We start from the raw sequence: 15,309 nt of genomic DNA on the forward strand, positions 1-15,309 counted from the left end.
TGTGTGCACAGTGCACAGAAACGTCAATGCTCAGAAATACGCCGACATTTCTGAGACTTTAAGATATTCCAAGCAATGTCTACATGGTCGTTTTCAACGCGTCAGGTCTAAAACAGGAGTTCAGAATGCAAAACTATGCTGGAATTCCAGGTGAGACACAACTTCAGCTGTATTACATGACCAACGGGGTGCCCAGATCTAAACATCATGTCTGTCTGAGTGAATGACACAGGAAACGAATGATGAGCGCCCAGTGGCAGCCGTCAGTCGGCTCTACCCAGACAGGCAGCCTGTTGTGCAAATGACTCTGTGAATGCACAGCGCATAGAGCTTCGCCCCCGATCGAGGATAGGCGATAAATAAGTATACATATGAATCAATCAATGATTTATGGTGAATAGCGAAATATGCTTAATAAATTAGGTAGGGATTGTCAATGCCTGCAAAGAGCAATTCACAGCCATGTTAAAAGTTGACAAATTTTGCACCTCCTAACGTCCAGCAGTTAAACCACAAAAAACAAAAACAAAACAAAAAACCAAAAAAAACTACAAGCTGCATGATATTCAAAGGAGTGCATGCACATACAGCGTTAAAACATGCACGTTCAGATGACTAAAAGTGAGAATGTGTGTGTGTGTGTGTGTGTGTGTGTGTGTGTGTGTGTGTGTGTGTGTGTTAATATCCAATCATATTTACCATTGGGGATCTGTAGTCTACACGCTAGATATTATGTGCAGAGAATCGAACCCAGGACCCTGACCCCTTGTTGGGCGCTGTATCCACAAGACCACCGCTCCACTCAGCACAGTTGACACAACGCCATGGGAGTGACAGCGCTAACCTGTGCACTGAAACATGTAACCTACATTCACTGTCTGTACAGGTGGGGTGGGGTAGGGGGAAGTGGTGGAAAGGTAAGGGACACACAACCACCCTGTCTGCTTGGGGCTGCGTGTCAAATCTGCATAATTTGATCCACAATTTTGACGGGTGTTGGAAGGCTGCCATTATCACGAGCTCAGAGCGTGCCCCTCTCTCTCTCTGTTTCTCTGTCTCTTTCTGTCTCACATGCACACACAGACATACAAACATACACATGCACACCCACCACCCCACACACCCACAGATATACATAGACACACTTGCACATGTGCATGATCCTGCACATGTCCTTTTTTATGCACAAATGTGCACAAACGTGCATGCATGTGGGGTTGATAGAGACAGACAGACAGAGAGACGGAGAGAGAGAGACAGGTGGAGGGTGGGGGTGACAGCAGGAGGGAACACTGAAGGTGACATTGCAAACAAAGGCTGTAGCAGGGTGGATTGACGTCACAGCTAGCAACCGCCAACAAACAGGCAGGGCTGGTTGTGAAGTCCTTCATTCAGTGGCAGTTTCCTCAACAGAGAAAGACGTGTTTCCTGGTTCATCTGATTCTTGATCTGTGCACAGTGTGAGCACGGCGACTTTGGTGTTGGCAGTGGTCAGCGACACACACCCTGTGGAACGACAACTTGGTGAGTGAGAAATAGGGTGAAAACTGGACATTTAGTGTGTGATTGTGGTCACCACAACTACTGTTTGACCTTATCTTTGGGATTTTCAGAGAACATGAAACACTGAGATAGTGTGTGATTGTTTTTTTTTTTTTTTTTTTTTTACAGACACTGATAGAGTTTCAGACATGATGAACTTAGTGTACAAGTAAGGTATAAAATAAACAGTTTCACGTTTACATCACTGTTTACATATGAAGGTGAGGTACTGGATTCAGTGAGTCATTGTTGTTCATAATTACCACATTTTATAATCACACCATTGTCTACAGATTGTGTGAAGATAGTGTACTAGATTTCTGGTTACTATCAGTAAAATACATGTCTTTGGGATTCATTCAACAGTTCTGAACTGGTTTTCGTCATACCTATCAAACTGCTTCAAGATTGTCTCTGTTAACAACTTGTATTTGTATTTGTGTTGTTACACTACAGTGCCACCCATTTTTTCCTGTGTGCAGTTTTATTTGTTTTTCCTATAAAGTGGATTTTTCAACAGAATTTTGCCAGGAACAATCCGTTTGTTGCCGTGGGTTCTTTTACGTGCGCTAAGTGCATGCTGCACACAGGACCTCAGTTTATCATTTCATCCGAATGACTAACGTCCAGACCACCACTCAAGGCCTAGTGGAGGGGGAGAAAATATTGGCGGCTGAGCTGTGATTGGAACCAGTGTGCTCAGATTCTCTCGCTTCCTAGGCGGATGCGTTACCTCTAGGCCATCAGTCCACTTTAAGTCTGATCCAACCCTAATCTCCCATGGTGTGCCACAAGGCTCTGTCCTGGGCCCCGTTCTGTTCGCTCTGTACACTACTCCTCTTTCTGATGTCATTTCTGGTCATTCTGTTCTTCACCACTCTTTTGCTGATGTTACTCAGCAATAAAAGTCTGCAGAACCAAACCAAGTATACAGCTTGATTGCGTCTATGCAGGATTGCATTATCGATGTTAAATCCTGGATGACATTCAACAAACTGAAGTTAAATGTTGACAAAACTGAAAGCTATGATTATTTCCTCTGTGAGAACGTCAACATCTACTTATTTTTCTGCCTCTATTGTGGTTGGTGATGCCACAGTTCAGTTCTCTAACTCAGCAAGGAACCTTGGAGTCATTCTTGACTCAAACCTCAGTATGCACACTCAGAGAGTATATTCCATATATGTCCATCAGTACCTTATATAGTCAGGTCAGGTCATTAGATCTGCTACTGGTAACCTGTAATCCAGTACAACCTGTTCAGGGTCGGGTTGCCGGCGACTAAACCGGCACTCCCACCGCTCCCTTCCGGGACTGGTGAGGCGGGTGGCTAGACACCCTATTGGAGATCCATAAAAGGGCGTTGGCTCAGGAGAGCCACCGACGGCCATCTAGCTCCACTGTGCTGTGTGCATGCCACACGCAGTTGGCCCCCGGGGTGTGTCTACCCATGCATGCGAAGTCTGGATCCGGCAGAATCTGCGGAAGAAACCTGTCGGTTCAACGGAGAGGAAGGCGGTTACAGCAACGCACTGTGGAGTGCAGAGAGCAAGATGAGACACCGAAAGGATATCTTGGTCATCCACTGCATCCGTGCTCATCCTCCAGTCGTCTCGACTTAGTCTTGCCACTGGAAATTGGTGGACCCGGACGAGAGAGTGAGGTCGACGTTGCGCAACTCCTCTTCACTTTAAACAAACTCATCGCGCAAGTCATCAGTCATCCAAAATGACCTTTCATCCTTCATCATTTCATCACCCCCAAGTCCTGTGGCGACAGGCGAGCGACGAAACGACAGGTGTGGGTACACTGGCAGTCGCAGTCGCAGACCTGCACGCAGGCGGCTCAGGCCATAGGGTCGTTCTTCGTCGACAGGAGCAGCGATGGAGCTCGGCAGCCGTCTGAGCGTCTGAGCAGCCCTCTTTAGGAATGCACTGCTCACCTCCCTGGCATGAGGAAGGGGCTAGAAAAGGTGCCCTAAAAATTGCCTGCTCCATATCACCCTGGCCAGCATACCGCAGCTGGCGGGGACCCTACATCAGCGGTCGAAACAACAAGAAAGAAAAGAAAAAAACAAGGATCGTTCCTCTCACCATTGGTGCTTGGAACATAAGGACTCTCCTGGACAGAGATAACGCGGACAGACCCCAAAGGAGAACGGCACTAGTTGCATCCGAACTCGCCAGATACAACATTGACATCGCAGCCTTGAGTGAGACTCGGCTTGCAGGTGAAGGCGAGCTCTGTGAACGGGGATCTGGTTACACCTTCTTCTGGAGTGGACGAGGAAGCGAAGAGCGACGTGAGGCTGGTGTTGGTTTTGCAGTAAAAACAGCACTTGTCAGCAAGCTAGCTGGAATCCCAAAGGGAGTCAACGATAGGCTTATGACCATGAAACTCCCACTGGCATCTGGCCAGAAGCACCTCACCATTGTCAGTGCCTACGCCCCAACCATGACCAACCCGGATGAAGTGAAGGCGAAGTTCTACGAGGACCTTCACTCTGTCATTGCTGCTATCCCTAAAGCAGACAAGCTCATCATTCTTGGGGACTTCAATGCTAGAGTTGGCTCTGACTACATCTCCTGGGATGGAGTGATTGGAAAGCACGGTGTGGGCCACTGCAACCCAAATGGATTGCTTTTGCTTCAGACCTGTGCAGAGCACGAACTGCTGATAACCAACACAGTTTTCTGCCTCCCTACCCGTAACAGGACGTCATGGATGCACCCTCGCTCAAAGCATTGGCATCTCATCGATTATGTCATCGTCAGGAAAAGGGATAGGCAAGATGTACGTGTAACAAAGACCATGTGCGGCGCCGAGTGTTGGACAGACCATCGCCTTGTAGTCTCGAAGCTGAATATTCGAATCCAGCCCAAGAGACGCCCCCAAGGCCAGAAGGCTCCAAAACGGCTCAACATCGCTAAGCTGAAAAACATCACCATCAAACAGTCCTTTGTGGAGCTGCTGGAAGATCGTCTGGAATCCGCCTCTCTGGACAACCAGAATGTGGAGTCTGACTGGAGGACCCTGCGTGAGCTGATCTATAGTACAGCTTCAGAGACCCTGGGACCCATGTCCAGAAAGCACAAAGACTGGTTTGATGAAAACTGTGATGAAATCAAGCAGCTTCTGGATGAGAAACGCCGTCTGCATCAAGCCTACCTGAGCAACCCAAAGTCCACATCAAAAAAGGATGTGTACGATGCCATCCGCAGGACTGTTCAGCAAAAGTTACGCCAGATGCAGGATAAGTGGCTGAGTGACAAAGCTAATGAGATCCAGGGATATGCTGACAGGCACGATATGAAAAGGTTCTATGATGCCTTAAAAGAAGTCTACGGCCCCACATCCTCAGGATCATCCCCCCTCCTCAGTGCAGATGGGAATACCTTGATCACCGAGAAGGAGAAAATTCTTGAACGCTGGGCTGAGCACTTCAACAGTGTCTTAAATCGCCCTTCCTCCATAAATGATGAAGCCATAGACCGTCTCCCACAAGTCCCCATCAACGAAGCACTGGACGATCCGCCAACACCTCTTGAGACCCAGAAAGCAATTCGTCTGCTATCCAGTGGCAAAGCACCTGGCTCGGACTCCATACCAGCAGAGGTCTACAAGGATGGAGGCACTGTGCTGACTGAGAAGCTCCATCAGCTGTACTCACTCATGTGGAAAGAAGAGACGATCCCCCAGGATTTCAAAGATGCATCTATCATTCACTTGTACAAGCGAAAGGGGAACCGGCAAGCCTGTGATAACCATCGGGGCATTTCCTTGCTCTCCATCGCAGGCAAGATACTTGCCAGGATCCTACTAAACCGCCTCACAGCACACCTTGACCAAGGTCATTTGCCTGAGAGCCAATGTGGATTCCGGAAAGAGCGCGGAACCACCGACATGGTGTTTGCTGCAAGGCAGCTGCAAGAGAAATGTCAGGAGCAAAATGCTGATCTGTTCTCCACCTATGTCGACCTCACTAAGGCCTTCGACACCGTGAGTAGAGAGGGACTGTGGAAGATCATGGCCAAGTACGGATGCCCTCGGAAATTTATTTCCTTGGTCAGCCAATTCCATGAAGGCATGCAGGCTCGAGTCCAGGACAAAGGCGAAACATCAGCTCCTTTTGCTGTCACAAATGGTATCAAGCAAGGCTGCGTCCTGGCTCCGGCGCTGTTCAGCCTCATGTTCTCTGCAATGCTTACTGATGCCTTCAGAGATGGCGATGTTGGAATCGGCCTAAAGTACCGAACAGATGGTAAGTTGTTTAACCTCAGAAGGCTTCAAGCAAAAACGAAGGTCATGACAGACATCATCAGAGACTTTTTGTTTGCTGATGATTGTGCCCTCAACGCTGGATCTGAAGCTGACATGCAACTCAGCGTTGACAAGTTTGCCATTGCCAGCAGGAACTTCGGCCTTACCATCAGCACGAGGAAAACTGAAGTTCTCCATCAGCCAGCCCCAGGGAAACCCTACGTTGAGCCCAACATCACAGTCAACGGTCAGAGACTCAGTGCGGTGGAGCGGTTCACATACCTTGGCAGCACACTGTCACGAAATGCGACCATCGACGATGAAGTGAACGTCAGGATTGCAAGAGCAAGCGCAACTTTTGGTAGACTCAGTGCAAATGTCAGGAACAGAAGAGGCATTAGTCTTGAGACCAAGCTAAAGGTCTACAGAGCAGTAGTTCTCCCCACACTACTGTACGCCTGCGAAACTTGGACAGTGTACCAACGACATGCCAAGAAGCTGAACCACTTCCACACAACATGCCTCAGGAAGCTACTGAACATCAAGTGGCAAGACAAGACCCCAGACACAGAGGTGCTCGCAAAAGCCACCCTTCCCAGCATCTTCACCATCCTGATGCAGTCCCAGCTTCGCTGGGCTGGACACGTGGCGCGCATGCCAAACCATCGGCTGCCCAAAAGGCTTTTCTATGGCTAGCTGCAACAAGGGAAGAGATCACACGGAGGTCAGAAGAAGCGCTTCAGAGATACTCTGAAAGTCTCTCTGAAAGCGTTTGATATCAACCCTGACTCCTGGGAGGAATCTGCAGTGGACCGTGACAAATGGCGTGCTGCTGTGCACAAAGGCGCCAAGTTGTGCGAGGCCAACAGGACTGCTGCAGCTGTTGAGAAGAGGCAGGCCAGAAAGTCACGGGCAAACAAGCTCCCTGACAATGGTATGCCTGTCTTTGTCTGCCCCAACTGTCAGCGAACATTTCGTGCGCAGATTGGACTATTCAGCCATCTGCGCATTCACAGATAGATTCATGAGCATCCTCCCCCCCCACCCCACCACCACCCTCCCCCCATTCCCCAGCTGGATGACAACGATGGTCATCATCGATCTCGATGGACACACACCACCATCAGTACCTTATGTTGAAAATACAAAAACTCTTATTTCTGCTTTTGTGCTGTCATAAATCAACTACTGTAATTCCTTTCTCATTGGTTCTCCACATAATCTTCTTCAGTGAATTAAAAAAAAAGAAAAAAGAAAAGAAAAAAAAAAACCTTCAAAACAATGCTGCCTGTTTGACTCTCAGAGTCCCATGTACTGATCATATTTCTCTGTTTACACTCCCTCAGGAAATTTCCAGTCTTCTTCTGACTGTTGTCTTTTGAAAATTCCTCTTGTCAATACAAGAACCTATGGTAAACGTTCTTTCTTCTTTGCTGCTCCTCATATCTGGAACAAACTTCCTTATCATATCTGTGGATCTGATTCTATCTCTGCTTTTTGCTCATCACTAAAAACTCATCTTTTTAAAACCTATCTATATGCATTTGCAGCTTCCTTCATCTCCAACACCATCCATGTCAGCTCACTATAGATTCATGAAGAGTGGGAGGGGGAGATTGTGGGGAAGGGTGGGGTTTTGAGGAGTGGTCATGAATGATTTACAATTATGTAATTTGTTATATTTTTCTGTCATATAAAGCGCCCTGAGCTCTTATAGAGAAAGGGCACTATATGCATGTTGTTGATGATGATGATGATGATGATGATTATCAGTGATACTCATGTGTCATTGGTTAACCAGTTAACTGCCTGCATGACGGATTGACCCATCAAACTGTAGTTGTAACTGTATTGCCAACATAATGGGCTGACCCGTCATTGGTCTTTCTCGAATTTTCTTTCAGCCAGAAAGAGCTATAACATCATAACTGTTGTCCAACCCAGAAGACTTTATTTCAAACATGAATGAACATGGACACAGTCCTAATGCAGTACATGGCATGATGTGTGGCTTGAAACGTTGACCAACAGCCAGTTCAATCAGTGGACAATCACACACATGGCTGGCAACACCAGCTTCATCGGTCAACTTCTAGTAGTGTGTGGGTATATTGACCCAAATTATACTGCAGACACTGATTGTTTTGGCATTTACACATATAGTGGTGAGACATGTGTTTTGGCATTTCCACATATAGTGGTGAGACACGAATCACATAAACATGAAAATCTCTGAGATTTTTGTGTGGAGATTGGGGGACATGGTCAAGGGAGTGGGTGGGGAAACAGAACAGGTGAGTACCACATGAAAGGCATGCCACAGAAAGGAAGTGGAGGGGGGAGAGTGGAGGAGGAGGGAGAGGGGGCATTTTGGGGACTTGGATGACTGCACACATTTTGAACTTGTTCCCAACTGTGCGTCATCTGATAGTTTGATTGCTTTCATAGTTAAGTTCACAGCACCTTGGATATGAGGACTATTGAGTGGGTTTTCATTGTTTGCATACTTTGTGTTGTCTTTTGTTGAAACATTCATATTTACATAGGTGTGTTTTGTGCATTAAGAAATGTAAAATTATGTAGCTAAGGTATAATTTATTGATCAACCAGCTCCAAATTATAATCTGTATGCCCAATATTTTCAGAATATTGAATAGAAAGTTTGGTCAGTTTCATTTCAGGAAAACTTATGATTTGCATACTTTTGATGAAAACAATTGAGCCTGTAGATGCTTTGATAATCTATGCCCATTTTCATGGAAAATTATCAGACAGGGACACTGCAGCAGGAGTTATGTTTCCCTGGCATTGAATGGTTAGTGAGATCACAGCTCATAGTTGATATTGTAATGCTATATTTCTTATCACTCCACAGGTCACTGCTACGAAACTGAAAAAAATGCCCTTATTGTAAGCCTGTCCTTTTATGGAGTGTTTTATGCTTGAGTTTTTGACAGGAAATTAATGTCTGTATGGATCTCCGAACCCTGCTGCAAAGCAAAATCATAATTCTATTAATGCACTTACTCAATTTCATAACACAATGGAAATGCGTGCATGTGTGGTGAGAAAAGCAGACTGTAGTGTCAGTGTCAACATAGAAGTTTTCTATGTTTATTTCTCTTTTCATCAGATTCACCATGGCAACAGGAGGGCGATCCCCTACCCAGCAGTCCAAAGATTTTGCGACGTCAGTTACGGACTGTCCCCACTGTGGGTCACTGTGTCTGGGTCCTGTCCTGTTGGGCTGTGGACACATCCTCTGCAGAATGTGTCTTCGTGACGAGCTGCAGCAGGCGGGCCCAGAGGCTGTCTGTAAGATGTGCAGTCAACACCTGGACCTCCCCAGGAACCAGCCCTTCAGCCAGATCGTCGACCAATTGGGGACAGACCCCGTCATGGAACAGCTGGTCCACCAGGCACTGGCAGCCCACAAAGACAGCCGTTGTCTTATCTGTAATAACCCTGCGGCTAGTGTCTGTGTGGACTGCCATGAGTTTTACTGTGACACCTGCTCCAAGAACCATGTGCGAGGTCGAGCCACAAAAGACCACCTTCTGGCAGTATTACCTCAGTCTTTGTTGAACGCTCCATCCGCTGCCCATGCCACGCCCAGACCCAGGTCTCCATCCATCCAGTCCACAACCTCACTGGACAGCATTAGAAATGACCCCCAGTCCAGTAGTAAGTCACGTAGTAAATCAAGCGGTGTGAAGGAGTGGAAGGAGTGGGTGGGGAAGGAGGTGGGACTGCTGCAGGAGGTATGCAAGGAGAATATGAAGGTGGAGACCACGGTGCAAAACATCGTGACCCTGGGACAGCAGCTTCTGGACAGGGTTCAGGCGCACCGAGGGGTCCTGAACTCTTACCAGCAGCACCTGCCTGGTCTCCACGTCATCCAGGGCACTGATCCCAACAGCTTCGCCATTCACGTCAGCGGTCCTGACGTCACCGTGAACGTACACTCAGAGTCTCTGGAGAGACGTCTGTGTCACATCAGGAGCTGTCAGAGTGACGTGAACAGAGTGAAGCATATCGAGTCACGCCTGAGTCAGCTGTTACACTCGGAAGGTCAGTGACTTGTGGAATGGGAAGAGGGGTGGGGGTGGATACAGGAGACAAGGAAGGGAGCAGGGTGGTCTACAGCAAGAGCGTGAATAACAATAATGAAGATGCAAAGGAAACTAGCCTGTGAGCTCTCAGTAATAACGCTGAATTAGGAAGTGAAATTGCATTGATTTGACTGGAACACTCACTGTCCGGGTTTTTTTTGTTGTTACTCCTTACTCCACTTGACCTTAACTAATTTGTTTTTTTATGTCATGATAAACAAAGGTCCCGTGTGCAATACCCACTTTTATAGTAAATCACACACACTTGCATACAGAAAAGAAACGATCACACTGGGTGGTGCTGGACTGTGGCGATGGGTTCTCCGCAGATGGCAGGCTGACTGGCAGATATATATATATATATACAGACAGACAACAGACCTCTACAGGCAGATGACACTGAGATGGCAGGCAGGTAGATGAGACACAAATGGCAGACAGAGAGAGATGACAGGAAGATGAATTCTTTGCAAAGTCGTCTTTCTTTGTTTCAAGTCCATTGAGGCTTCTGGTCAACAGTATCTTTCTGATCTCATTCATCCTTACATACCCTCACGCCAACTCCACACTTCTGCTGACACTTGTATGCTTAGGACCCCCCCTGCTCGAACCAAAACGTAGTGGCCAACGTAGTTTTTCATTCCAAGCCCCCTTTCTTTGCAATCAGCTTCCTCAGCCTCTCCGTCACTCATCTTCGCTGCAGTCTTTCAAATCCAGTCTGAAGACTCACCTTTTCCCCCTCCTGGTTAATTCTCAACAACTCATCCGTTTCCAGTATGAACTAAAATGACTATTTGTAAACGAGTGAGTTTTGATAGTTTCAGAATTTGTTAGTAGTATTTTTGATTGTCTACTATTTACGATTGTGTGCTATGACGTGTGTGTGTGTGTGTGTGTGTGTGTGTGTGCGTGTGTGCGTGCGCGTGCGCGTGTGCTTGTGTGTATCGTGGGCGTGTGTGGGAAGGTGGGGGTGAATAAGTTTTTATGATGTTTGATATCTTGTATTAATTTTTTTCCTGTTTGATATTTACATATATTATTATATTTGTGTTCCGTTGGTAAACGCCTAGGGCTTATTTTCAAGATATTGATAATAATGACGGACAGACTGATCACAGACAGACAGATAGCAGGAAGATGACAGACAGACGGGTAACAGATAATGACAGACATTACTTACTTATTATGAGAAACAAATTGATGAGAGACAGACAGGCATATGGCAGATTGGTGACTGACACATAGATGACAGACAGTTGACAGATTACAGACAGATTGATAACGGATTGATGAGAGACATGCAGATGACAGACATGAGGCAGACAGCTGCAGAGAGAGAGAGAGAGAGAGAGAGAGAGAGAGAGAGAGGCAGGTAACAGACAAGGGGCAGGCACAGAGAGAGAGAGAGAGAGTGGGGGTGGGGGGGTGGGGGTGGGGGCTCATGCATGCTAAAAAAAAGGGATTACTGGTGAAATAGGTGCAATAATTTAGGATGCTAAAATAGGACTTTACAACACAATAAATAATTCATTTCTTCATCAGCAAATGTTCAGTCCAATGGCAAGGTCGGTAAACACGACGTCATAATGAATGACGTAAAAACAAAACAAGACAAAACACGTCACCACAGAATGTGTAGATGCTGGTGATGTTGATGATGATGATGATGATAACGATGATGCAAGTTGGTTTTTTTCCCCCCAGAAAGGTGGTAGTGATGATGACATGGAAATGGAAAATGACATAAAAATGACGACGACGATGATGATGGTTGGGTTATTATTGTTACAGACCAACAGACCAGTGCTGATGCCTCCACCTCCACTACACCTGTAGCGTCACCCCCCTCCTCCATGCCCACCCCCACTTCAGCTCACCTCCCCTCACCCTCCATCTCCCCCACCACCCCCACATCATCACCCCTCTCTCCACCCACCCACCCTGCCACCCCCACCTTCACCCCACCAGTTGATGTGATGACGGCGGCACCACGGCGTGTGTTCAAGGTGTCACCCAGAACAGCAGACGACATACTCACACCCTGTATCACTGCCGTTGTCTGTCTGCCTGACGACCGACTGGTCATGACGGACATTGACAACAGCAAGGTGAAGGTGATGGGCATGGCGCCCCCCCACACTGTGTCCTCTCTCTCCACTCCTGAACAACCACGCCGCCTGGCTGTGCTGTCTGACGGTCTGGTGGCCGTGACGACGCGGAAACCAGTCATCTGCCTGGTCAACGTTACCGCCAACACCGTGGCTGTGCGGTCACGTGTCCGGACCAACAGAGTGTATGTCGGTATAGCCGGACACAGAGACGGACACATGATAGTAGGCTGTGACAGTTCATTCACTGGTACTGCTTCCGTGGACGTGCTGAACAGACAGGGTCACGTGGTCACAACGGTGACCGACAGCACCAGGCTGACAGGACTGAAGTCACCTTATTACCTGTTTGACACAGGTGATGGCCACGTCCTGGTGTCAGACTACCAGACAGACCTGGTGCACCAGGTGTGTGTCCGTTCTGGCCAGGTGACCCAGACATTTCAGCATGCTCACGTGAAGCGGCCTGGACAGGTGTGTGCTGACACAGCCAGCAATATTTATATAGTTAGTAGTGTTGGTAAGTGTGTGTGTGTGAGAAGCAGAGGGGGTCAGTGGAGACGACTGGTGACGCCCTCTCTGCACGGTCCATCACGGTGTGTCTATCCTTATGGTCTTTGTCTGACCAGCTCTGGTCACCTGGTGGTCACGTGGTGTGGTGTTGGTGACAGTGTCGTTGTGGGATACACACTGTGATGGATCTGGCCGATGATGTTTTGTGTGTTGGATTGTTTGTTTCATGATTGGATGGATGGATGGATGAATGAATAGACTGAAAGGATGGTTGGATTGATTGATGGATGGATGAACAGACGGATGCGTCGATAGGTCTGTCAGTCTATCCATCTGTTTAGTAGTTTAGGATTAGGATTGTGGATCTAAATGTTTTCTTTTGAATAATTTCCCTGTACATGCACGGATTTTGGTGTGTGTTGAAAGGTGATACATCCCCCCCCCTCCCCCCAATCTCCCCTGACTTCTTCATACGTCATGATATAATGACGTCAGTGCAGAGATTAACACACATTACGTCACTCGCAGCTTGAACAGATTGTTGATGGTGGTGGTGATGGGGGCTGGCTGTGTTGGTGATGGTGGTGGTGGCGGTTTTGTTATTTTTTTGTTTCTATTTTTTTTTGGTATGTATTATTTTCAAGGGAACTGGGAAAATAAGTAACGCAGTGATAAATCATTTGTCTTTTCTTATTTGTTTATCTACTTGTTCATTTATTTATAATCCATGTGGCAATTGGAGACGACTTTGCGTTATGCATATTATGTTTTGAGAAGCCTTGCTGTTTCTACAGAGTGGTTTTATTCAAACTTATGTATCTAATTAGGTGCTTGTGTCTGTATATAATCCATTTGTTACCGTGCCATGACGAAACTCTAGTCAACATCATGTTTGGATAGGACACCCACCCCAGTGGGACACCCACCCCAGTACCAGACATGATCATACCGCTCTCACAGGCTGGTGTTGACCTTCCTAAAGCAGACAGCATGTGTCTCATGTTGGGCTGACCGGTATACATATCGGGCCAACCAGTGTGGGTCCAGACTTTTGTTTTCTCTAGCACAAAAAGTGTGGCTTGGATGACAGCTATGTGAGGGGCAGTGCTTTCCAACCTTTTAATCATCTGTGCTTTGTTCGTCTTTGTATTCATCTTCTAATCACTATACAGTGCCTGTGTAAATGATAATAAAATATGTGTTTTTCAAAGTGTATTTGTGTTTATCTCTCAGTGTGTGTGTGTGTGTTTGTGCGTGTATGTAAGAGGGAGAGAGGGAGGAAGAGAGATAGATGAGAGAGAGAGAGAGAGAGAGAGGGAGAGAGAGTTGAGCAAACAGGAAGACAGACAAATTAGTTCTGTACAATCAAATTGGACAGTCCTGAAAAACTGGTATATATATATATATATATATATATATATATGTGTGTGTGTGTGTGTGTGTGTGTGTGTGTATGCGTGTGTGTGCGTGTGTGTGGGTCTGTGTGTGTGTGTGTGTGTGTGTGTGTGTGTGTAAAGTAAAGAAAAAACAAACAACCCCTAACGACCAAACGAAACAAATAGAAACAAAAAACAACCATAAAACACACACACACACACACACACACACACACACACACACACACACACACACACACACACACTCACTAACGCACACGCACACACTAACACACACACGACAGTTATAAAGTACGATGTCCATGAAAAACTAATCAATAAAAATTATCAATGCCAATTTCAAATGTCATTAACCCCCCATTCCCCTCCCTACTCTCTTCTACCAACACCAAAGAACGTCCTCCATCCCCTCACTCTTTTCAACCAACACCAAAGAACGTCCCCCCTCCCTACTCTTTTCTACCAACACCAAAGAACGTCCCCCCCCCCTACTCTTTTCTACCAACACCAAAGAACGTCCCCCCCCCCTACTCTTTTCAACCAACACCAAAGAACGTCCCCCCTCCCCCCCCCGTACTCTTTTCTACCAGCACCAAAGAACGTCCCCCCCCCCCCCTTTACTCTTTTCTACCAACACAAAGAACGTCCCCCCCCCCCCCTGTACTCTTTTCTACCAACACCAAAGAACGTCCCCCCCCCCCCCTGTACTCTTTTCTACCAACACCAAAGAACGTCCCCCCCCCCCCCGTACTCTTTTCTACCAGCACCAAAGAACGTCCCCCCCCCCTGTACTCTTTTCTACCAACACCAAAGAACGTCCCCCCCCCCTGTACTCTTTTCTACCAACATCAAAGAACGTCCCCCCCCCTCCCACTCTCTTCTAACCAACACCAAAGAACGTCCCCCCCCCTTCCTACTCTCTTCTACCAACACCAAAGAACGTCCCCCCCCCCCCTTCCTACTCTTTTCTACCAACACCAAAGAACGTCCCCCCCTCCCTACTCTTTTCTACCAACACCAAAGAACGTCCCCCCCCCCCCCGTACTCTTTTTCTACCAGCACCAAAGAACGTCCCCCCCCCCCTGTACTCTTTTCTACCAACACCAAAGAACGTCCCCCCCCGCCGTACTCTTTTCTACCAGCACCAAAGAACGTCCCCCCCCCCCCCCCTGTACTCTTTTCTACCAACACCAAAGAACGTCCCCCCCCCCCCCCTGTACTCTTTTCTACCACATCAAAGAACGTCCCCCCCCCCCTCCCCACTCTCTTCTACAACACCAAAGAACGTCCCCCCCCCTTCCTACTCTTTTCTACCAACACCAAAGAACGCCCCCCCCCCCCCTCCCTACTCTTTTCTACCAACACCAAAGAACGCCC

At 47.4% G+C, this 15,309-nt stretch overlaps 1 protein-coding gene across 1 annotated transcript; it reads left to right on the forward strand.

Moving 5' to 3' along the window:
- Positions 1–1,372: 1,372 nt before the first annotated feature.
- Positions 1,373–13,748, forward strand: LOC143277612 (uncharacterized). Its single transcript, XM_076582491.1, has 3 exons — positions 1,373–1,524; positions 8,936–9,873; positions 11,706–13,748. The coding sequence occupies exons 2-3, from the start codon at positions 8,943–8,945 to the stop codon at positions 12,716–12,718; spliced, it is 1,944 nt and encodes a 647-aa protein (XP_076438606.1). The 5' UTR covers positions 1,373–1,524; positions 8,936–8,942; the 3' UTR covers positions 12,719–13,748.
- Positions 13,749–15,309: the final 1,561 nt, after the last annotated feature.

This window comes from Babylonia areolata, chromosome 34 (assembly GCF_041734735.1).
Source record: "Babylonia areolata isolate BAREFJ2019XMU chromosome 34, ASM4173473v1, whole genome shotgun sequence".
Taxonomy (NCBI): Eukaryota; Metazoa; Mollusca; class Gastropoda; order Neogastropoda; family Buccinidae; genus Babylonia; species Babylonia areolata.

What these genes read in the sequence shown, in the direction of transcription:
- LOC143277612 (XM_076582491.1), top strand. Translation starts at nt 8,943, where the DNA reads ATGGCAACAGGAGGGCGATCCCCTACCCAGCAGTCCAAAGATTTTGCG. An exon ending in TCAGCTGTTACACTCGGAAG is followed by an intron (nt 9,874 to 11,705) that starts GTCAGTGACTTG and finishes TTATTGTTACAG; the next exon opens with ACCAACAGACCAGTGCTGAT.